Here is a 23,534-nt window from a genome sequence, read left to right on the forward strand (position 1 = left end):
ATTTGTCCTCTAATGCCCACCCCAATCCCAAACCTGTATTACCAGTATGAAAAACCAAGCTTTAATCCTGACCCAGACCAAAACCCTCTTCCCCGAATCATGAACCAGACACTGCCAGCAGAACAACAAACCTCCCAAAGTTCTGTCTCATCCCCACCCTGAGCTCTAAACCCCAAGCCCTGACCATTCAGCACCCCCACAGCCCTTGGGAGCAGGGCAAGGACCTGGAGGGCCCAGAGCAGGCCCAGGGGGTTGGCAGAGGAATGGGAGGTGACCTGGATCTGCTCAGCTCTGCAGTGACCCCCAGGAGAAGGGCCTGGGCTCTGGCAGGGATGTCCTGTGGCACAGGGGCTCAGGATCCAAGTTGAGAAGGCCAAGTGCACATGGCAACAGGCAGAGCTGGTGCAGAGCCATCAGGGAGGGTCTAGAAATGCTGCTGGGAGGGGGTGGGAAAGCAGGAGGGGGGTGTGCAGCCTGCAAGGCCAGAGCAGCAGCAGGGCCAGGGCAGGACAGCCTGCAGGAGAGATGGCCAAGGGCTCTGGCAGGGCTGCAAGGCCCAAAGGCACCCAGGCCTTTGTCCCCTTGCCTCTGGCAGCTGCCTCTGCCACTCAGGCCACCACAAGCAACTTGCCTGGCAGGTTCTGCACTTGGGTTCTGCCTCGCCCCTCCCTCAGGAGCCTGGCAGGGGTTGCCCAGTTTTGGGCCTTTGTTGTTCCTCCCCCTCCCATCCCAGTGCCCCCCAAACAGCCCTGAGCCAGCCGGGAGGGACAGGATCTGCTGGGCCAGGGCCTGGGGCTCAGGCCTTGGCCTTTGTGCTCCACAAAACCAAGGCAGGCTTTGCTCAGCATTGCAGGGGCCTGCCCAGAGCCTTTGTCTGCCTGCACTCCTGGCCTCCCAGGAGCTGCTCCAAGGAGTCCCTGGGGAGGCTTTGGCAGTGCCGGCCCTCAGTGGGGCCCAGCAATGCTTCAAGGCACTTGCAGTTTGGCTTCTGACTTCTTCAGCAGCTGCTTCAATCTTCTCTCAGTACCTCAGGATCATGGGCTGGGCTGCAAACACCCTGTGGGGCTCATTAAAATGCAGAAATCCCTCAGGATCTCTTTGTCTTCTTTTAATTGTCTTCAAAGCAGTTTCAAAACAATTCTTCGAAGTTTGTCCTTTTTTTGTTTTAATTCAATGATGGCTATGTTTTAGTTCAGAGAAGAGAAGATAGAGGTGTTCTCCAAGTGATCTTGGTGCTGAGTGTCTCCTCAGGAGATCCAGACTGACCCTGTATGATCAGCCTTGCTCCTCACCCCCCAACCTCACCAGTTCTGACATGGCCCATCTTGGACTGACAGCTGATGCAGCTCTAAACACACTGTGGGACCCAATAAAACACTGAAAAACAAATTATTTCCTTCCTTTAATTGTCTTCAAGTCTTCAAGAGTTCTACAGCTAATTGGAGTTGTTTTGTAGTTTAGCTAAGGAGGAAGATTTTTAAGTGGAAGTCATGAAAAATATATATTTTTGGATGAATAGGAATGATTTACACAGAGCCTTGGGATGCAAGAGGGTCAGGGCACAAAGGATTTGGATCCAAAGACAAGAGGGTAAAAGACATTAGTAGCATGTAATTACTGACCCGTTTAACAGTTATCAGGTGATTCAATAGCAGTTGCTATAATTTTAACATTGACTCAATTATGGATTCAAAACTACAACCTTCCCACCACAGTCAATTCACAGCCACACCCAGGCAGAGATGTGTGGACACATTAATAGCTGGCTGTGGAAAGGTTCCTCTCCCAAATTCTCCTTCTCAGGGAAACACTGCCCCAAATCCCTTTGTGTTTGCCACCAGACAAGGGTCACAGCTGGAGGAGTGTTTGTTGAGGGGCATCAGAATTGTCCTGGGCATCAGTGCCGCTCTTTGGAGTGTTGCAAACTGGAGGGTTCCCGAGCTGGTAGAGGCTGCCAGAGGTGTCCCACTGAGAGGGAGGTGCTGGGGAGCTGCCAGGGCCTCCCTCAACCCCGCTGGTTGTGGGCTCCCAAGGTGACTGGCTTTAGTGATCTGCTGAATTTCCATCCTGGTGTCAGGAATGACTGGAGTTTCCAAACTATTTGGGAATTGTATCCAAACTGTTCCATTTGGGCTGTGATTCAGGCAGGGAATGTTCCAAGGTTTTCAGGAGATGACTGATTATCCTGTGTTCCCCAGTTCTTACACCCATCCTAGTCAGCTGGATGGTTCATTGACAATGTGTCCCGAGGGGCGGCACCTCCGATGCCATAGAAACCCCTCCCCTGGATTAGGAAACCTTTGGAATTCAGGAGCTGTCCCAGTGGAGCATGAAAATGAACAGCAGTTTTCCCAAAGCCCAGCCCCAAGCAGAACAAAGCCAGGCCCCATCAGTGTCAGAGCAAAGGTCCCCCATGGCTGTGTCCCTGTGGCCGCTGAGGCGGCAGCGCAGGCCCGAGGCGGTGCCGGGTCCCGGTGCAGCCGGGGCAGAGCGGCGGCTGCGCGAGCGGCAACCCCGGCAGTGAGTGCGGCAGCCCCGTGGGAGCGGCGGCTCCGGGCACAGACGCCGGCGGCAGCCGCTGTGGCTCCTGGAACCCAGTGGCCATTGGGACACTGCAGGGCCTGCTGGAATCCAGGGGCCGCTGGGACACTGGGGAGCCTCTTGGAGCCAAGGGAACCCTGGGATGTTCTGGAACATCCTGGAATCAAGGAGCCATTGTGACACTGTGGGGCCTCATGGAACCAAAGGAACCCTGAGAGTTTTTTGAACCTCATGGAATCAAGGGGCCATTTCTGGCAGGATGCTCTGCTCTGACAATACCTGAAAAATGGTCAGAGAATGCAAACAATGCAAGCTCTCTGTAGTGAGTTACTGCTGGTGTCAAGGTGCTGTTTTTAATGTTGAATTATGCTAAACCCAAAATGCTTCATGAATGTTCAAGAACACATCCTGCTTTCTGGCGCAGGATTTGACAGATAAGCTGCTCCCTGGCCTGCAAATATGTCTGGTAGTCAAACCCTTGATAACTATAAAAGCCCTGGCCAACTGTCATGTGTCAGATTCTTCCACAGACTTCCTTGAAGTGTGTGGAGCTTCTGCCATGAAGCAGGGACAGCTCCTCATGCTCACTGCCCAGGGGTTAAGTGAAAGAGAGGGAACTACCCCTTGTCGCTGTGGGGTGAGTTACCTCAATCTCTGCTTCAGGATTGTTTCTTTTTGCCGGCTTTGATCCAATTGCTTTAATAGAATGACTTTGATAGACTCCAATGTCCTTTCACTATATTGCTAGGAGGTGTTGGCTTTTATACTGTGCAGTAAATAATTCTGTTTAAGGCCTTTCATCTGTTCACTTGTCTGATCAATTTTCTGTTCATTTGTCATAATAAATCATTTATTTTGTAGAAATATTTCTGATTTGCCATCACTAAAACCTACAGGACAAAGTGATTGAATCACACCTCTATCATTCCTTCAATTGAACCCAAAATCTGAACCTGAGATTGGATCTAGTCACCCCCAGGCTCCTCTCTGAGAAGGAATTTAGAAAGCAAGGGGGTCCTTTGTGCACCTCGTAGCTCAACAAGACGGCTTCTGCCATCAACTTTGTCTAAGCCTTCCACCCCCCCAACCCCAAGCTGTGACACAGGGGCATGTCTTGTCCATGCAGTGCAAACATGGACTCCTGAGCTGGTCATTTGCTGTCCCTCCTTGGAGGGAAGAACAAGCCCAATGGCCTGGGGTGAGAGGCCAGTGCTGGGAGCGGCGCTGGCTGTGCCAGGGCACTGCTGGGTGCCCCCACCCTGAGCACTCCCCCCCTTGTGCTGGTCACTGCTGTTTTCCTCTGCAGGGCGTTGTGCTGGGCACATCCTGGAGAGCAAAGTGGAAAGCAGATGGAAGCTTTGAGGCCCTGGCCTGAGGAGATGCCCCTGCAGGATGGCAGTGCTGCTGCAGAGGTCAGCTCTGTGCCAGCAGTGCCCGTGGCTGTCCCTGCCTGCAGTCCCTGGACAGTCCTGCAGCAGGACTGGCACCGACTGCCAGAGCACTGAGGCCTCCAACAACACAGGGCTCTGCAGGACAGTGTGGAAGGGAAGGGAGAGGAGGCCCCTCAGGAGAAGGGCTGCTGCTCCCTGGCAGTGCTGCTCTGCTGGGACTCTTTTCTGGCCCAGCTCTGCACAGAGGCACCGACCCTGCAGCTGCAGAGAAGTCAGAGAGGAAAGATGTCAGGTAAATGAGTCAATGCAGAGTTCTTTATTTGGTTGAAGTACACAGTGAGTACAATTGCCAATTTGTACAGCCTCTGGGCCAGGCTAGAAAGGTAAACACTGAATTGAAAATGGTGTTTTTATATATATACTTTTATATATATATCCTTTTAGATATATTTATAGATATAAAGATTTTTTGATGTGAACAAATTCTCACAAAATAACACCCCTACCAGGAGTAAAAAATAGAGAAGATAGGGTGGGTCTTTAATGAAGTACATAAAAGGATTGGCCTTTAATGAGGTACATAACATGCAGAAGGACAGTTTATTGCTTCTGAAAAACACCCAGTTATCAGTTTCCTCATGGCATCCTTGAGCTCCTGGTTCCTCAGGCTGTAGATGAGGGGGTTCAGTGCTGGAGGCACCACTGAGTACAGAACTGATAGTGCCAGATCCAGGAATGGTGAGGAGATGGAGGGGGGTTTCAGGTAGGCAAATGCTGCAGTGCTGAGGAACAGGGAGAGCACGGTCAGGTGAGGGAGGCACGTGGAAAAGGCTTTGTGCCGTCCCTGCTGAGAGGGGATCCTCAGCACAGCCCTGAAGATCTGCACGTAGGAGAAAACAATGAAAACAAAACAACCAAATGCTAAACAGACACCAAACACCATGAGCCCAAGTTCCCTGACATAGGACTGTGAGCAGGAGAGCTTGAGGATGTGTGGGATTTCACAGAAGAACTGGCCCAAGGCATTGCCCTGGCACAGGGGCAGGGAAAATGTATTGGCTGTGTGCAGCAGAGAATTTAGAAAGCCAGTGGCCCAGGCAGTTGCTGCCATGTGGGCACAAGCTCTGCTGCCCAGGAGGGTCCCGTAGTGCAGGGGTTTGCAGATGGCAACGTAGCGGTCGTAGCACATGATGGTGAGGAGGAAATACTCTGCTGAGATGAAGAAGAAAAAGAAAAAGAGCTGAGCAGCACATCCCATGTAGGAGATGGTTGTGGTGTCCCAGAGGGAATTGTGCATGGCTTTGGGGACAGTGGTGCAGATGCAGCCCAGGTCTGTGAGGGAGAGGTTGAGCAGGAAGAAGCCCATGGGGGTGTGCAGGTGGTGGTCACAGGCTACGGCGCTGAGGATGAGGCCGTTGGCCAGGAGGGCAGCCAGGGAGATGGCCAGGAAGAGCCAGAAGTGCAGGAGCTGCAGCTCCCTCCTGTCTGCAAATGCCAGGAGGAGGAACTGGGTGAGGGAGCTGCTGTTGGACATTTGTTGCCTCTAGATGTGGGGCACTGTTCAAGTAGAAAATAACTGTGACAAGTTAGGGCAGAACATTCTGAGAAAATTCAAAACCGCTTTCCAACACCCCTCTCGCTGCTCCATTGGTTTTCCTTTTCTAGAAATCTCCCTTCACCTCCATGGCTGGAGCCCTGGCTGGGGCTCACCACATCTTCTATGAGGAGCAGACCCTCCGCCCACTTGGTGTGAGTGGTCAGCCCTGCTCTGCACTGGTGGGGTCATGGGCATGGTGGGCACAGGGGCCCATCCTGGTGTTCAGCTGTGTCAGATGGAACTGCTCCCACTGCACTCCCAGTTTCTGAGAAAAACCAGGACAGCAGAAGGCAGTGTCACAGGTTTGTTTCATTTTATTTATTTTTTTTTCCAATTCCCTCATCTCTCCTTAGGAATGTTCCTGGATGTCAGAACCCCTCAGCATTTCTGATCCACTCAGGGAGAACAAAGCAGGTCCTGCCAGGCAGGAGGATTGTCTGGGGCTTAGTGCAGAGTGAGGGAGCTGGTCTGTCCCTCTCTCTTGTTCCCAGCTGCCTTGGCTTTGCTTCTTCCTGAGATGGACATTGATGACACTCCCATTTTGGTCTGAAAAGCCACCAGACACTGTTGAGAGAGGGATCCATCCAAGACCCCTCAGGCTGTCTCAAGGGCTCAGCACCCCACTTGGAACCAAGGACACCCGTGGCTCATCTCCCCAACCCAACAGCATCTCCTGGCACCGGCACAGCATCTCTGCCCCTCTCCACTGGGGCTTTCAGAGAACACAGCTGTGCTGAGAGAATGATTTGCATTCTCCAGGGCAGCTCCCAGCTTGGAAGGACACCTCAGAAAAGAGCCAAGTGTCCTAATGATGGGGTCTGATTGAGGGGAAAAGAACTCCGTACCCAGACCCACAGACTTCACTGTCCACACCCCACAGGGCAGAGGACAAGTGGAATGTCTCATTCCCAGGGACACACCTACCTGGGGGGAATCCCAGGATCAGTGTTGGACTGTGTAGCTTGAACTCCCCTGCCCAGTGAGCCTGACTGAGAGAAGGAGGGAACAACCTCAGGACCAGGGGCAAGCTGAGAACCAAGGAAATACACAGGGAGGGTCCAGCTGGGAGAGGCCAGAGCAGAGCCCAATGGGCACTCCGGGCAGCGTCACCCTGAGCCAGCTGGGCCACCTCCCAGACACCAACAGTGCCAGCAAGTTGTTCTCAGCCCTGGGCAGCTCCTCAGAGTTCCCTCTGCAACTCAAACCACCAGGCATGTGGCTTGAGAGCTTGAGAGAAATCCCTCCTTGGACCTTCCCCTTGAAGTATCCCCTGGAAAATATCCTGGGGTGCTCTGGTTCTGTGAGCAGCCCTGACCCATGAAACTCTCACTCAATAGCAGAAGAAACCTGCCCTGCCCTGCCAGGCTTTGCTCTTTCCACCCCCAGCCTCTGCCCAGCCCTGAGGGAGCTCCCCAGCCCAGCTGAGAGCTGCCCCTGGCAGTGGCAGAGCTCCTGCCCTGGCACAGCCCTGGGCTGCAGGACCCTGCTCTGCAGGACAGCTTGGGGCAGCCTGGGTGGTACAGCCCGGCTTCACAACCCTGCAGCCATCCCTGGGAGAAGGGAACCCTGCTGGGATGTGCCTGGGATGGTGCAGCAGGGAGTGGGATGTGCCAGCGTTAGGAGATCTTTGCACCAACTGCAGACACATTGCCCTTCATGCTGACTCACCGTGTGGGAGCCTGGAAAGATTCCTCCTCCAGTGGATCTTCCTCTCGACTTCCCTCCCAGCCCAGGCTGAGGTGTGTAACCTCTCTCTGCCTTGCTTTTGTGCCCTGGGTGCTGCAGGCAGTGCCCTCAGCCCTGCTGGGCTGTGCAGAAGAGCTGCTCACCAGCAGAGCTGTCTCTTTGAAGCTCTTCTTGCTTGCCAGGAGCTCCCTGTGTGCCAGGAGCCCGACCCAGCTCAGCAGCACAGCAACAGCCCCAGGCATTTCATGACCCTCAGGGGGATTGGTGTTGTTTACATGAGACTCAGTCCCTGAGAGGAAGTTCAAACAACTTCTCAAGAAGTCAAAATGAATTTGAAATACTGAAGTTTCTTGTACTGTTAATGGGTCTCACTGAAGGACATGACTGTGAAAGTGTCCCCAGATTCCAGCTGGAACAGAAAACTGCAGACAGTGATGACAAAGATGGACAAGCAAGGGAAAGGTGGCTCTAATGCGGAATAAACCTTGACTTGTTTCTTTAATCCAATGGGCCAAGCCCTGACCCCAGCCCCTGGGAAGGCTGGGTATGAGGCAGAGTGTGCCCAGGGGGGCAAGAAGGCCAAGGGCATCGTGGCCTTTGTGGAGAAGAGTGTGGCCAGCAGGAGCAGAGAACTGATTGCCCCTCTGTGCTGGGCACTGGGGAGGCCCCACCTGGAGTGCTGTGTCCAGTTCTGGCTCCTCAGTGCCAAAAGGCCCTTGAGGGGCTGGAGCGTGTCCAGAGAAGGGAACGGAGCTGGGGAAGGCTCTGGAAAACATGTCTGCTGAGGGACGGCTGAGGGAACTGGGCTGGTTGAGTGTGGAGAAGGGGAGGCTCAGGGGGGACCTCATTGCTCTCTGCAATGATCTGAAAGGAGGTTTTAGTGGGGTGGGGGTTGGTCTCTTCTACAAAGAAGAGAAGAAACGGCCTTAGGTTGCATCAGGCAAAGGATGATATGATATCACAGGAGAGATGTGATGTCATATGATGGATGTGACTTCATTGAGGATATGTGATGCCACAGGAAGGATGTGATGTCACAGGGGACATTGTGATGTCACAGGGAGGACGTGATGTCACAAGGGAGATGTGATGTCAGATGATGGATGCGACGTCATGAGGGAGCTATGATGTCACAGGAAGGATGTGATGTCATATGGTGGTTTTGTGATGTCATGGGGAGGATGTGATGTCACAGAGGAGGATGTGACATCATAGGGATGACATGATATCACTGAAGAGGTGTGATGTCATATGATGGTTGTGACATCACAGGGGAGATGTGATGTCATAGGGGAGATGTGATGTCATGGGGACGATGTGATTTCACAGAGGAAATGTGAGGTCACTGGAAGGATGTGATGTCATATGATGGATGTGATGTCATAGAGGAGCCTTGATGTAACAACAAATATGTAATATCACAAGGGAGATGTGATGTCATATGATGGATGTGATGTCATAGGGGATCTTTGATGCCATGGGGAGCTGTGATGTCTTGGGGCAGATGTGTTGTCATATCATGGATGCAATGTCATAGGGGATATGTGATGTCAAAGGAGATGTGTGATGTCATGGGGAGGATGTGATGTCACAGGGATGATATGATATCACAGGAGAGATGTGATGTCATATGATGGATGTGATGTCATAGGAGAGATGTGATGTCACATGGGAAGTCTGATGTCACAGGGGAGGGTGTGACATCACAGGGATGATATGATATCCACAGGATAGATGGGATGTCATTTGATGGATGTGATGTCATAGGGGAGATGTGATGTCACAGGATAGATGTGGTTTCACGGAGGGCATATGATGTCATAGAGGAGTGACACATGCCCCCTCAATCATGCTCCAGCTAAAGCCTTGGAATTTTTTATTGTTTCCCTTGGGTCCAAGGTCAGACTGTTTTATTTACATGCATGTCTAGAGATGAGTTAAGGGGAGCTCAGACCTTTTGGTGAGGAAGGACTTGTTGACTCTGGAGCATTTGAACTCAGCCTTTGTTCCTGGTTTCTTCCCACTCTTTCAGAGCAGTTCATTTCCCAGGTTGAAAGCTCTGATTCCCCAACTCAGGATGTTTCACTGGTCTCATTTTTCTCCAGTATTAATTCTGTGCCAAATTCTTGCTTCTTAGGTCAGTTAAATGTTAGAAGAGAGAGAATCTCACCTGGATCTTGGACAGAACACTTATATAGTTCTTTATTCTAGTGAATTCTTCCCTTATAGTTCTGGATGACAGGACACCCATGTGGAAAGTCCCTTTTCTGGTTTTCAGGACTTAAAAGAGGTACTCTTCTGATGTGGGTATTTATTGGAGTGTTATTGATTCAACTGGGAGGGTTGAATTTAGTGTTCCTTGCAACTTTTACAAAGTGAAACCCCTTTAATCTCTTGTTTTAAAAACCATGTATTAGATATCAGACCACATAAAGACAGCACGTAGAGATAACCCTGCTGTAAGTGATGGTTCCAGTCATCCCGTGTATGGATCAAAGATTTCCAAGGCTTTGTTCCAAGGCTGGGTGCACATGGACTGGGAGAACTTTGCCTGCCGGAGCCGCTCTCCCTGCCCCGCCAGGAAGAGCAGGGACCGCATCGCCCCGGCCGCAGCGGCGCAGAGGCTGCTCGGGAGGGGACAGTGTGCTGGAGGGAGCTGCCCACTCGCTGTCCTCACTGCCTGCACAGCGCAGGGCTGGGGGGAATTGAGCCAGGCAGGAAAAGGGAATGGCGGCCATCGCACGGGGCTGAAATGAGACAGGAAGGAGCAAACAGCCTGGCTGGGGGGGCACAGTTTGGGAAGGGGGCACAGGGAAAACCCACTGGGATGTTCCGGGGTAAATAACAGAGAATAAACAGGGGAGGGTGCCCTTTCAGATATGGTTTATAGATCAGTGCACTGTGTATGGTGTAAGAGAGCTTCAGAAATGTAAGAATGCAGTTCCTACAGCTTTTACTACAGTGACACGTTTTTTATAAAATATATAAAGAGATAATAAGTTGGGTGTTAGGTTGGGCTTTTTTTGGTTTGTTTTTTTTTTTTTTTTTCTGAGTGCTTTGTCCCCCCCACCCTCCCCAAAGAAGCTTTCTTGAATGTACCTTCTTACAGCTGATTTGAATGATCAGTTTAGATAAGCCTCTTAGAGTAGATGCATTTCAATGAAATCAGGGCACATATCTTTTTGGCTCTGGTGCAAGGTTTGAACTAATTTTTTTCTTCCTCTTGGACTCAATTAAAAGTCATCTTAAAACACTCCCAATATATTGTGTGAGTGCAGGGCTTGAGGTGTGTGGGATTGAATGGACACAGGGAAAGAACTAACATTCAGAAACATATCTGCTTCCCTGTCTCAATTAATAAACCCCAGAGTTTGACACATTAATAATATCCATAGCAATTGTGATTTGGCTATATATTGTGACCTGCATATGCACATGTGAGCATAAGGACTTACAAAATAGGTATTGTAGTTTCTGCAGTTCTTGAGGGTAGAGAGGATTTGAGCTAAAAACTGTCTGAACATTTTGGGATGTCAGACAGAGACGTCTGTCTGACCATCACTAGGTATGTTTTGATTTTAAGGCAGAGCATGTTAAAGAGTGCAATAACTTAAAGCCAGCTGCAGTCTTGAATTTTTGCTCTTTCAGCAATAACAATAGCACTAATAATTACTAATAGTTAATGAGCTAACAGATGCAATAAATGTATCTGCTCATTTTGACATATATGTCAGTTTAATAATTTTAAATGAATCAGAGCATTCATAACAAGAAATCTCCCTTAACCCCTGATTAAAATGTAACATTGACTAAAGGATTATAGAGCAGACCTAATTTTACTGACTGTTTTAGCAGTTGTCACAGATGTTGGAAGAAGGAAAGGCAATTGAAACACTCTAAAAAAGGGGGGTGGGGGGAGCAGAAAGGGAGTAGTTTAATAAATTTAAACATGGTCTCTGAATGCCAAACATAAAAAACATTGAGCAGATCTGTAGCTCCAGAAAGCTGCTGCACACTATGTACGTTTGCCTTTTGCGGCTCACTGTGTTTGATTCATTTGAACACTGAGCAGTTTCCCTCCTTTCTCCGTTTAAAAATGTGCAACAGCATTTAAATGTGGAACAAATTCAGCTGTTCATGTGCCTGGAGTTTCATCTTAGAATGCAGCTGATAGAATACTCAGCTGACGGGAAATAAAGGCTGTGTAGAATGGCTGTAACATTTCAAAAGTGGACACAGGTGTCACATCCTGTGAATGCTGCAGTGCAGTGAGGGTTGGTGTACATATTTTATGTTTTTCTAACCGTTCCCATGTTGTGATGTGGGAATGGTGTGTGGAGTTCCCCTGCGAGTCTGTCTGGGTTATGTCTGTGTAGGGATGAACAGGAGTGTGTGTGTAGATTCCCATGCCTGTGTGTTTGTGTGTGTGCAGGGGGATTCTGTGCTAAACTCATTGAGCTACGAGGTGCACAAAGGACCCCCTTGCTTTCTAAATTCCTTCTCAGAGAGGAGCCTGGGGGTGGCTGGATCCAATCTCAGACTCAGATTTTGGTTTCAGTTGAAGGAATTATAGAGGTGTGATTCAATCACTTTGTCCTGCAGGTTTTAGTGATGGCAAATCAGAAATATTTCTATAAAAACAATGATTTATTATGACAAATGAACAAAAAATTGATCAGAAAAGTGAACAGATGAAAGACCTTAAAGAGAATTATTTACTTCAAATTCTAAAAGCCAAAAACCCCTCGTAGTATAGTGTACGATAGGACAGTGGAGTCTATCAAAGTCATTCTATTAAAGCAATTGGATCAAAGCCAGCAAAAAGAAACAATCCTGAAGCAGAGATTGAGGTAACTCACCCCACAATGACAGGGGGTAGTTCTCTATCTTTCACTTAACCCCTGGGCAGTGACCATGAAGAGCTGTCCCTGCTTCATGGCAGAAACTCCACACACTTCAAGGAAGTCTGTAGAAGAATCTGACACGTGAAAGTTGGACAGGGTTTTTATAGGTATCATGGGTTTGACTGCCAGACATATTTGCAGGCCAGGGAGTAGCTTATCTGTCAAATCCTGCTTCAGAAAGCAGGAGGTGTGTTTGAAGTTTCATGAAGCATTTTGGGTTTAGCATAATTCAACATTAAAAACAGCACCTTGACACCAGCAGTAACTCATCACAGAGAGTGTGCATTGTTTGCATTCTCTGACCATTGTTTAGGTATTATCTGAGCAGAGCATCCTGCCAGAAATGGCCCCTTGATTCCATGAGGTTGCAAAGACTCTCAGGGTTCCTTTAGTTCCTTGAGGCCCTGCAGTGTCACAATGGCCCCTTGATTCCAGGATGTTCCAAAACATCCCAGGGTTCCCTTGGCTCCCAGAGGCTCCCCAGTGTCCCAGCGGCCCCTGGATTCCAGCAGGCCCTGCAGTGTCCCAATGGCCACTGGGTTCCAGGAGCCACAGCGGCTGCCGCCGGCGTCTGTGCCCGGAGCCGCCGCTCCCACGGGGCTGCCGCACTCACCGCCGGGGTTGCCGCTCGCGCAGCCGCCGCTCTGCCCCGGCTGCACCGGGACCCGGCACCGCCTCGGGCCTGCGCTGCCGCCTCAGCGGCCACAGGGACACAGCCATGGGGGACCTTTGCTCTGACACTGATGGGCCTGGCTTTGTTCTGCTTGGGGCTGGGCTTTAGGAAAGTTGCTGTTCATTTTCATGCTCCACTGGAACAGCTCCTGAATTCCAAAGGTTTCCTAATCCAGGGGAGGGGTTTCTATGGCATCGGAGGTGCCGCCCCTCGGGACACATTGTCAATAAACCATCCAGCTGACTGGGATGGGTGTAAGAACTGGGGAACACAGGATAATCAGTCATCGCCTAAAAACCTTGGAACATTCCCTGCCTGAATCATAACCCAAATGGAACAGTTTGGATGCAATTCCCAAATAGTTTGGAAACTCCAGTCATTCCTGACACCAGGATGGAAATTCAGCAGATCACTAAAGCCAGTCACCTTGGGAGCCCACAACCAGCGGGGCTGAGGGAGGCCCTGGCAGCTCCCCAGCACCTCCCTCTCAGTGGGACACCTCTGGCAGCCTCTCCCAGCTCGGGAACCCTCCAGTTTGCAACACTCCAAAGACCCTCCGTGATGCCCAGGACAATTCTGATCCCCCTCAACAAACACTCCTCCAGCTGTGACCCTTGTCTGCTGGAAAACACAAAGGGATTTGGGGCAGTGTTTCCCTGACGACAAGGAGAATTTGGGAGAGGGACCTTTCCACACCCAGTTATTGATGTGTCCACACATCTCTGCCTGGGTGTGGGTGTGAATTGACTGTGGTGTGAATGTTGTTATTGTGAATCTGTAATTCAGTCACTGTTAAAATTGTAGCAAATGCTATTGAATCACTTGATAATTGTTCAATTGGTGAATAATTAATTGCTACTAATCTCTTTTGCCCCCTTATCTTTGGATCCAAATCCTTTCCGCCCTGACCCTCTTGTATCCCAAGGCTCTGTGTAAATCATTCCCTTTCATCAAAAAATATATATTTTTTGTGACGTCCACTTTAAAATTTTCCTCTTTAGCTAAACTACAAAAAACCTCTAATTAGTTGTTTATGTCTTGAAGACATGAAGACAATTAAAGGAAGACAAATAATTTGTTTCTCAGTGTTTTATTGGGTCCCACAGTGTGTTTGGAGCTGCATCAGCTGTCAGTCCAAGATGGGCCATGTCAGAACTGGTGAGGTTGGGGGGTGAGGAGCAAGGTCAATCATTCCGGGTCAGTGTGGATCTCCTGAGGAGACATTCAGCATCAAGATCACTTGGAGAACACCTCTATCACCTCTTCTCTGAACTAAAAAATAGCCATCATTGAATTAAAACAAAAAAAGGACAAACTTCAAAGACTTGTTTTGAAACTGCTTTGAAACAATTAAAAGAAGACAAAGAGATCCTGAGGGATTTCTGCATTTTAATGAGCCCCACAGTGTGTTTGCAGCCCAGCCCATGATCCTGAGGTGCTGAGAGAAGATTGAAGCAGCTGCTGAAGAAGTCAGAAGCCAAACTGCAAGTGCCTTGAAGCATTGCTGGGCCCCACTGAGGGCAGGCACTGCCAAAGCCTCCCCAGGGACTCCTTGGAGCAGCTCCTTGGAGGCCAGGAGTGCAGGCAGACAAAGGCTCTGGGCAGGCCCCTGCAATGCTGAGCAAAGCCTGCCTTGGTTTTGTGGAGCACAAAGGCCAAGGCCTGAGCCCCAGGCCCTGGCCCAGCAGATCCTGTCCCTCCCGGCTGGCTCAGGGCTGTTTGGGGGGCACTGGGATGGGAGGGGGAGGAACAACAAAGGCCCAAAACTGGGCAACCCCTGCCAGGCTCCTGAGGGAGGGGCGAGGCAGAACCCAAGTGCAGAACCTGCCAGGCAAGTTGCTTGTGGTGGCCTGAGTGGCAGAGGCAGCTGCCAGAGGCAAGGGGACAAAGGCCTGGGTGCCTTTGGGCCTTGCAGCCCTGCCAGAGCCCTTGGCCATCTCTCCTGCAGCCTGTCCTGGCCTGGCCCTGCTGCTGCTCTGGCCTTGCAGGCTGCACACACCCCTCCTGCTTTCCCACCCCCTCCCAGCAGCATTTCTAGACCCTCCCTGATGTCTCTGCACCAGCTCTGGCTGTTGCCATGTGCACTTGGCCTTCTGAACTTGGATCCTGAGCCCCTGTGCCACAGGACATCCCTGCCAGAGGCCAGGCCCTTCTCCTGGGGGTCACTGCAGAGCTGAGCAGACCCAGGTCACCTCCCATTCCTCTGCCAACCCCCTGGGCCTGCTCTGGGCCCTCCAGGTCCTTGCCCTGCTCCCAAGGGCTGTGGGGGTGCTGAATGGTCAGGGCTTGGGGTTTAGAGCTCAGGGTGGGGATTAGGCAGAACTTTGGGAGGTTTGTTGTTCTGCTGGCAGTGTCTGGTTCATGATTAGGGGAAGAGATTTTTAGGCTGGGTTAGGATTAAAGCTTGGTTTTTCATACTGGTAATACAGGTTTGGGATTAGGGTGGGCATTGGAGGACAAATAAGAGTGTGGAGTTCTGGGTTTGGGCTTTTTCTGGCTTGGAATTAGAGCAGTGGTGTCTTAGTTAGAACAACTGGGACCGATTCATCACTGGATAGGTATAGCCCAAACCTGTGTATTCTATGGACCTCCATGCCATTTCCCAGAAACTCTTGTCAAGGGGGGGGGGAGGGCCTGCCTGTGGGGGGATGTTCCTGTCCTCATACCCTTTTATGGAATTCCCCTATCTGAGCATCCTCATACCCTTTTATGGAATTCCCCACTCTGAACATTCTCATACCCTTTTATGGAATTCCCCACTCTGAGAGAAGGATTGACCATTCCTTTTATGGAATTCCCTGCTCTGAGGGAAGGATTGACCATTCCTTTTATGGAATTCCCCGCTCTGAGGGAAGGATTGACCATTCCTGCCTGAACTGGAGAATATATAAACCTGGAGTTTCAGAACTTTTCTACCACTCGTGGGATCCAGAGGAGAGGAAGACTGCAGCTCATCGCTCTCAACCAGACTGAGACCACCAGCCTCAACTGGACTGCAATCACCACTTTTGACCAGACTGCAGCAGCTCTCCCACCAGCAGGTTTTTTCCCTTCTCCCTTTACTTTGGACTCGGGGGGGAGGGGGGGGCCCAAGGAACACCACTTTGTCCATGCCCCAGGGTGCTGGGTTATACATTTGGGTTTTGTGGGTTAAGACCAATTGTTAGTTTGTATAATTGTACTTATTGTATTATTTTAATAATTTGTTATTCTGACTTATAATCTCTCCTTTGAGTTGAGTTCATTTCCCCTGCTGGTTAACTTGGGGGTGGGAGGGGTGGCTGAGGGGAGTGGGGAGAGCGGGAGCGGGGTTGCCGTGGGGGTACCTCGGTGTCCTCATGCCTTGATTCCTGGAGAGCGAGGGAGGCTGGAGATAGGGAGGAGCTTCGAGAGCCCTGAGAGCCTGGAGAGGGGGGGCACGGAGAAGGGGAAGCCTGGACAGTGGGGACCCCTGGGGTCCCCTAGGACAACAAAGTGGAGAACCTGATGAGGGGGAATTTCTAGGAATGCGGCATCCCGAAGGCGAGAATCAGAGGAGAAGGGAGCCTTGGGACCCCCAACACTCCCAGCATCTCTAGGTAGAACCCCCAGCATCCCAGACAGGGGAGACTCTCTGAACCCTAGAGGGGGGAAACCAGAGAAGGGGAAATCTTAGGAGAATTTTTTTGGGCTCATCTTCATATTTTAGAGTATTTTTTAGGTGAATCTTTTTTCAGTTTGGGGGGGCAGGAGTCTTCTCACTATTTCTTATAGGCTTTTGCCTGAATCTCGATGATTTGGGGTTTTCTGGGTTGATCCTTGGTGTTTTGGAGGTTTTTATGGTCACAGGATGTCCGGTGAGTTCTAGAGATGGACTTGGGCAGGAGGAACCCCCAAGCCCAAACGCTCAGCCCTTGTTTTCCCCCCATCAGGATTTGTCCTTCCCAAAGCTCGGGCGGATGGAGGAGGAGGCTGGGAGGAAGAGGAAGATGCCTTGGGCCCCCCAGGCAGGTGAGGAGGAAGTCAGTGTCCCTTTGGGCGGGTGTTGTGCTGGCTCTGTCAGCCCAGCATGGCCCCGGCTGCAGGACAACCCCGCTGGCGCCGCCGTCCTGCCGGGGCCGGAGTTGGGGGGATGTCCTTGGCCTTCCCTGTGGGCCGGAGGCAAATCCCCTGCCTGTCCTTCTTGCTTCCTGCCCCAGGCCCCGAGCTGAGGACGGAGAGCCCGGAGGACAAATCCCCCCGTGAGACCCTGGTGGGAGAGGCCGTTTTGAAGGGCTCCCCGGTGCAGGAAGGCAGCGGGGAGGAAAAGGGCCGGAGATCCCCCCGCAGGAGGGGCTCCAAAGCCAGCCCAGGGTGCTCTGAGGAGGAAAGAGCCAGCCTGTGCTGGGAAGGCGGCCGGAGCTTGAGGGGGAGCTCTGACCTGGTGGTCCCTGAGCAGCCTCCCAGCAGAGAGAAGCCCTTCAGGTGCTTGGAATGTGGGAAGAGCTTCAGGGACAGCTTCAACCTGATCCGACACCAGCACATCCACACTGGTGAACAACCCTACATGTGTGGGGAATGTGGGAAGAGGTTTATGAACAGCTCCCACCTCCTCACCCATCGTTGCATCCACACTGGAGAACGGCCCTACACGTGTGGGGAATGTGGGAAGAGGTTTATGACCAGCTCACATCTCTGCAGGCATGAGCAGACGCACACAGATGAGAGGCCCTTCCGCTGCACCGACTGTGGGAAGGGCTTCAAGCGGAACTCCCACCTTGTCACCCACCGGCACATCCACACCGGGGAGAGGCCCTACAAGTGTGGGGAGTGTGGGAAGAGCTTCACCCACAGCTCTAACTTGACCAGACACCAACGGACCCACCGGGGTAATAGAAGCCCTGTGAGTGCCCCAACTGTGGGAAGAGCTTCAGCCACTGCTTCCACCCCAAATTTACCCCCTAATGCTGAGGCAACCTCTGGAATTCAAGGACTGTCAGTCCATCCCTTTCCACCAGAAATGGCCAGTCCCCTTTCCCAGGGGCAGCTTCTTCCAACAGGACCCTTCTTGGGGGGAGTGTGGAGATTCCTGCCTTGGCTGGGGACCCCCCAAGGTCAGTGCTGGAGGTTGAGAGCAGAGACCTCCCCACCAGCGTTGGTCTGGGGGAGTTCCATCCATCTCTAATTAAGAATTATTGCTTTTGTGTCAACTTTAGTCGAATTGTTTCAACAATTGCTTTAGTGTAGAGCACTGTCCTATCTTATCCTGTAGTCCTGGTAGATTTAGTGTGTATATTGTGCACTAATTGTGATGAAGATCTTTTGTCTGATCATTTGTATCTCTAAATAAATTCATTTCTAGCAATAGATCTGATTTGCCATCATTAAAACCTGGGGGACCAAAGTGATTCAGTCACACCTCTGTAATTCCTCTAATCTGAAACTGTTGGCATGATCCAAGGCTGAGATTGGATCCAGCAGCCCCCAGCACCCCACAGTAAATTGAGAGTTCAGGGGGGCCACCTCCCTTTCCCACCCCTTTGTGCCCAAATACCCCCATGAGACCATCTGACCCACCAGACCACCCCCCCTTTTCCACCCTTCTCCCTGTTTCTCCCATTTTCCCATTGTCCTCTTAATCCTCATTTTCCCCTCCAAACAGTTTTTGGGCTCCCAACCCCCACTTTTTGCCCCCTCTCCTGTGGATGCTGAAGGAGAAAATGAGGCTGCACACACAGAGTTCCATTGCGGGACTTGTCCACCCATCTTTCCGATGTCCCCCTTTCATTGGGGTTCCTTTGGAAACAGCACCTGGGCTTTGTCTTTTAGTCCACTGGAATTCCCAGCATGGCCCCAAAGCAGTGCCCTGATCCCACACATTCCCCTCCCCTCATGTGCTGGTGTATTGGGACGAAGTTGTGATGATATTTTTGGTCTGTGTTTGGCCTTAGCCACCTGCAGTAGTTTATAGTTCTCCCTGCCAAGTTCACTGATAAAACAGTGAATTTGGCCTTGGAGGGAGAACTTCTGTATAAACTGTATAAACTGTGATTGGTTAATGGCTCGTCAAGGGCATTTGGAGGAGACAGTGATGATAAAGGGAGGAAGGCTCACCCCCAGACTCAATTGGGAAAGACCCCCAGGACACACATGGGGGGATTTCCAAAGTTCTCACCCATGTGCAGGAGGGGTGCACTGACATACCCAGGGGGAGGGATTGAGAACCCCTGATGGGGCAGTGCTGGCCACACCTGGGGAGGTTGTGGTCTCTCAATTAATTGTTTAAAAAGGAGATAGTGCCTTCTTGGCAAGAGCTAGCTTTACTTCAAGGACAACGTTGCCTTCTGGCAGGGACTCTTGCCAGCTTGTTAACTTATTGACTCTCCGAGGGTGCCGCTTCTGCTCTGGGTAATTATAGGTATGCTAGGTCAGTAAGATAACTTTATAGGCAACAGCTGGGTGACTGGGGAGGTCCCACTGGGGGCTTATTCCTCTCCTCGTTCCTCCCTTTTGGGTTGTTCATTTTCTTGGCCAACTTTTGTAATAAACATTGGGGGTTTTTTGTTGAGCTAGCAACGGTGTCTGTTTTTCGTGTCTGTATATCTCGGACCTTCCCTGATAAAGTAACCCCCCCTCCCTGATACACAGTGACAGAACTGGGGGTCCCAGTGTCCCAGTTGGTGTCCCCCTGTCCCAGTTGTCCCAGTGTCCCAGTTGGTGTCCCAGTGTCCCAGTTGGTGTCCCCCTGTCCCAGTTGTCCCAGTTTGTCCCAGTGTCCCACCCTGAGCAGCAGCAGCAGCCCCGGCCCGGCCGAGCAGAGCAGCAGCAGCACCCCCTGCGCCGTCAGGATCCGGTTCTTGGTGCTCTCCCTCAGCGCCAGGAACGGGGCGGGAACCGGCTCTGTGGGAACGGGACTGGGTAACTGGGAGGGACTGGGTATACTGGGAGGGACTGGGGTATACTGAGAGGGAGTGCAGGGCACTGGGTTATACTGGGAGGGCCTGGGCTATACTGGGAGGGCACTGGGTTATACTGGGAGGGACTGGAGGGCACTGGGGTGTACTGGGAGGGCACTGGGTTATACAGGGAGGGAGTGGAGGGCACTGGGTTGTACTGGGAGGGTACTGGGAGGGACTCAAGGGGGATACTGGGAGTGACTGGAACGGACTGGAGTGGGACTGGGGGGCACTGGGAGGGTATCAAAGGGGATACTGGGAATAACTGGGATGGACTGGGGGGCACTGCAGGGCACTGGGATGGACTGGGGGGGCTCGTGGTAGTCCTGGGTTATACTGGAAGGGGACTGGGATGGACTGGGTTATACTGGGAGGGGACTAGGATGGACTGGGAAAGACCAGTGACTCAGATGAGACCCCCCAGCCCCCCCTGACTCCTTCTCGAGACCCCCAGGACCCTCCCGAAGGTGCCGCAGGGCTGGGGGGCACTGGGATACCCTTGGAGGGGACTGGGATGGACTGGGTTAAACTGGGAGGGACTGGGCTATACTGGTACCATGCTGGGGGCACCGGGAAGGGCCGAGTGACCCGGGTGAGACCCCCCCGCGCCCCCCACTCACCGAGGACCCTGACGAAGGTGCCGCAGCTCTGGGCCGTCTCCCCCCCGGACTCCACGCGGCAGAAGAAGAGCCCGGAGTCGTTGTGGGACAGTTTGGGGAAGGTCAGGGTGGAGCTTCTCCCCCCTTCCTGCACCGCCCGGTCCATCCGGCGGCCCCCCCGGGTGGCCACCACCTCCTGGGGCCAGGGGCAGCTCCGGGGGACCTCCCCGAGCCCGGGGGGACACGCCTGGAGCCAGGTCAGGGCGGTGTCGGGGGGGCCTCGGAAGTGGCACTCGAGGGTCAGGGGGGTCCCCACGGGCCCCTCGCGGGAGGGGGGGCCCCCCCACACCCGGAGCCACCCCTGGGGCGGGGCCGGGGAGCAGGAGGGGCTCGGGGGGCTCCCGGTGGTCACGGTCACGGGGGTCGGCGTCTCGGGGGGCTCCAGGGGTCATGCACGGGGCGCAGCCTTCGGGGGGGGTCTGGGAGCACTGGGAGCCTGCGGGGGCAGAGGGGGGGTTAGGGGAGGTCACCAGTGCCCCCCAACCCCCATGGAGGGTGACTGACCCTGAGGGGGTCACTGGGGGTCCCTGTCCCTGCTGGGGGGGGTCTTTGGGAGTTCCCAGAACAGTGAGGGGTCATTGGGGGTCCCCCCGGGGTCTTTGGGGGTCCCCCAGACCCACCTGAAGGTCATTGGGCCCCCCCCAGCCCCTCCCAGTTCCCCCCCTTCCCCCTCCCAGTTTCAGTTCCCTGTCCCAGTTTGGGAACAGGAAATACTGGTTGGGGGGGGCGGGGGACATTTTGACACAGGTGTGGGGGACAAAACCCGATGCTAAGACCCCCTGAGACCCCCCAGACCCAAACCCTGAGACCCCCAGACCCAAATGGAGACCTTGGGATCCCTGAGACCCCCAGATCCAAATCCTGAGCCCCTCAGACCCAAACTGAGCCCCCCTGACCCAAACTGAGCCCCCCAGACCCAAACCCTAAACCTCCCTGACCCAAACTGAGACCCCCAGACCCAAAACCTGAGATCCCCAGAGCCAAACTGAGACCCCCAGACCCAAATCCTGAGCCCCCCAGACCCAAAACCTGAGATCCCCAGAGCCAAACTGAGACCCCCAGACCCAAATCCTGAGCCCCCCAGACCCAAAACCTGAGATCCCCAGACCCAAACTAAGACCCCCAGAACCAAGGCCCCCAGACCAAAACTGAGGCCTTGGGACCCCTGAGACCCCCAGACCCAAAGCCTGAGACCCCCTGACCCAAGCTGACACCCCAGAGACCCCTCAGACCCAAACTGAGACCCCCCCCCCACCAAAACTGAGACCCCCAGACACAAATCCTACCTGCGAGGAGCAGTGTTATAAGTGATCTAAAGAAATTTGCTGTTCAAATGAGAGAAAGAGTTAACGAAGTCATTATATTGTGTTAACTGCTTTGTTGGAATCACAAGTTAGAGTGTTATGCAATGCCTAACCACAAGTTCTGTAAGCTGCAAACTGTTTAACCACAACGCAATGATGATTTAGCATATTGTACCTTGAAGCTGTTTGTTCTAAGCATATTAATGGGGAGCAATACGGAGGGGTCGGCCACGAGGAGTCCGGGCGATCAACCGTCATCCTGATGGAAGTTTCCAGAACCACGGCCTAATAGAGACTAATGACTTTAAAATTATTGGTGGACACCCCTCAACAACGGAGATGGCCCGTGAAAGGAGGAACCAACCCAGAGCTGGCCCGCGAAGAGGGAACCAAGCAGGATGCAGCCCGTGAAATCTCCACCAATGGACTGATGACATGACTTAGGGGGGGAGGTGGTAAAGAAGGGTATAATAAGTGCTGTTTTTGTTCCCCCTTGTGAACTGCGGCAGGAACAGGGGTTTCCTCTGGTCACCCGGATAGCCGTTTTTGCTTGTTTGTGGCATTAAAAAATCTTTTATACCTTGCAACCTAAATTTATAGCCTTGTTACCTGTCACAAGGAACAGTTTTTGGGGCAGCCTGGGCACTTCTTGGGCAGCAAAGTGCTTTCTGTGGTGGCACCTTTTGTCTGGCACGAATCTTCATTTGTATTCAATTTTTCAAAAGGTGGGACCGGCCATTGCAGAGCAGGGCTGAAAAAAGGGAACAGCAGCTCTTTCCATAAAGAGCTTCGGATTTTCCCCTTCGGCTTCAGGTGTAGTTGGTGCAGCCTGGGCACTTCATGGGCAGCAAGAGCTTTCTGTGGGGGCAACTTTTGTCTGGCAGGAATCTTCACTTGGATTCAATTTTTCAGTAAGTGGGACCAGCCATTACAGTGTAGGGCTAAAAAATGGGAACAGCAGCTCTTTCCACCAGGAAAAAATCTGGAAGCTTTGGCTTCAGGTGTACTTTGTGCAGCCTGGGAACTTCTTGGGAAGGAAGAGTTTTTTGTGGCGGCACCTTTTGTCTGGCAGGAATCTTCATTTAGAGTAAATTTTTCAGGAGGTGGGACAAGCGATTGCAGCAGGACTGAAAAAAGGGAACAGCAGCTCTTTCCACCAGGAAAAAAGTCTGGATCTTTTGACGTCAGGTGCAGTTCTTGGGGCAGCCTGGGCACTTCTTGGGCATCAAGACCTTTCTGTGGTGGCACCTTTTGTCTGGCAGGAAGCTTCATTTGCATTCAATTTTTTACAAGGTGGGACTGGCCATTGCAGAGCAGGACTGCAAAAAGGGAACAGCAGCTCTTTCCACCAGGAAAAAAAGTCTGGATCCTTTGGCTCCAGGTGCAGTTGTTGGGGCAGCCTGGGAACTTCTTGGGCAGGAAGAGTTTTCTGTAGTGGCACCTTTTGTCTGGCAGGAATCTTCAGTCGGATTCAATTTTCCAGGGGGTGGGACCGGCCATTGCAGCGCAGGACTGAAAAAAGGGAACAGCAGCTCTTTCCCTGAGGAAAAAAGTCTGGATCCTTTGGCTTCAGGAGTAGTTGGTGGGGCAGCCTGGGCACTTCTTGGGCAGCAAGAGTTTTTTGTAGTGGCAAATTTTGTCTGGCAGGAATATTCATTTGGATTAAATTTTTCAGGAGGTGGGACCGGCCATTGCAGAGCAGGCCTGAAAAATGGGAACAGCAGCTCTTCACACCAGGAAAGTCTGGATCCTTTGGCTTTGAGGTGCAGTTGGTGGGGCAGCCTGGGCACTTCTTGGGGTAGATGAGTTCTCTGTGGTGGCACCTTTTATATGGCAGGAATCTTCAGTTTGATTCAATTTTCCAG

At 52.2% G+C, this 23,534-nt stretch overlaps 1 protein-coding gene across 1 annotated transcript; it reads right to left on the minus strand.

The window, feature by feature from the left end:
* Positions 1 to 4,500: 4,500 nt before the first annotated feature.
* On the minus strand, positions 4,501 to 5,484 carry LOC127475018 (olfactory receptor 14J1-like). Its single transcript, XM_051796320.1, has one exon. The coding sequence runs from the start codon at positions 5,464 to 5,466 to the stop codon at positions 4,501 to 4,503; it is 966 nt and encodes a 321-aa protein (XP_051652280.1). The 5' UTR covers positions 5,467 to 5,484.
* Positions 5,485 to 23,534: the final 18,050 nt, after the last annotated feature.

The sequence above is a fragment of the Manacus candei genome, unplaced genomic scaffold (genome assembly GCF_025592945.1).
Source record: "Manacus candei isolate 608988 ecotype Guabito, Panama unplaced genomic scaffold, ASM2559294v1 h1tg000045l, whole genome shotgun sequence".
Taxonomy (NCBI): Eukaryota; Metazoa; Chordata; class Aves; order Passeriformes; family Pipridae; genus Manacus; species Manacus candei.

Excerpts from the sequence above, each read along its gene's own strand:
- LOC127475018 (XM_051796320.1), bottom strand. The coding sequence starts at position 5,466 with ATGTCCAACAGCAGCTCCCTCACCCAGTTCCTCCTCCTGGCATTTGCA.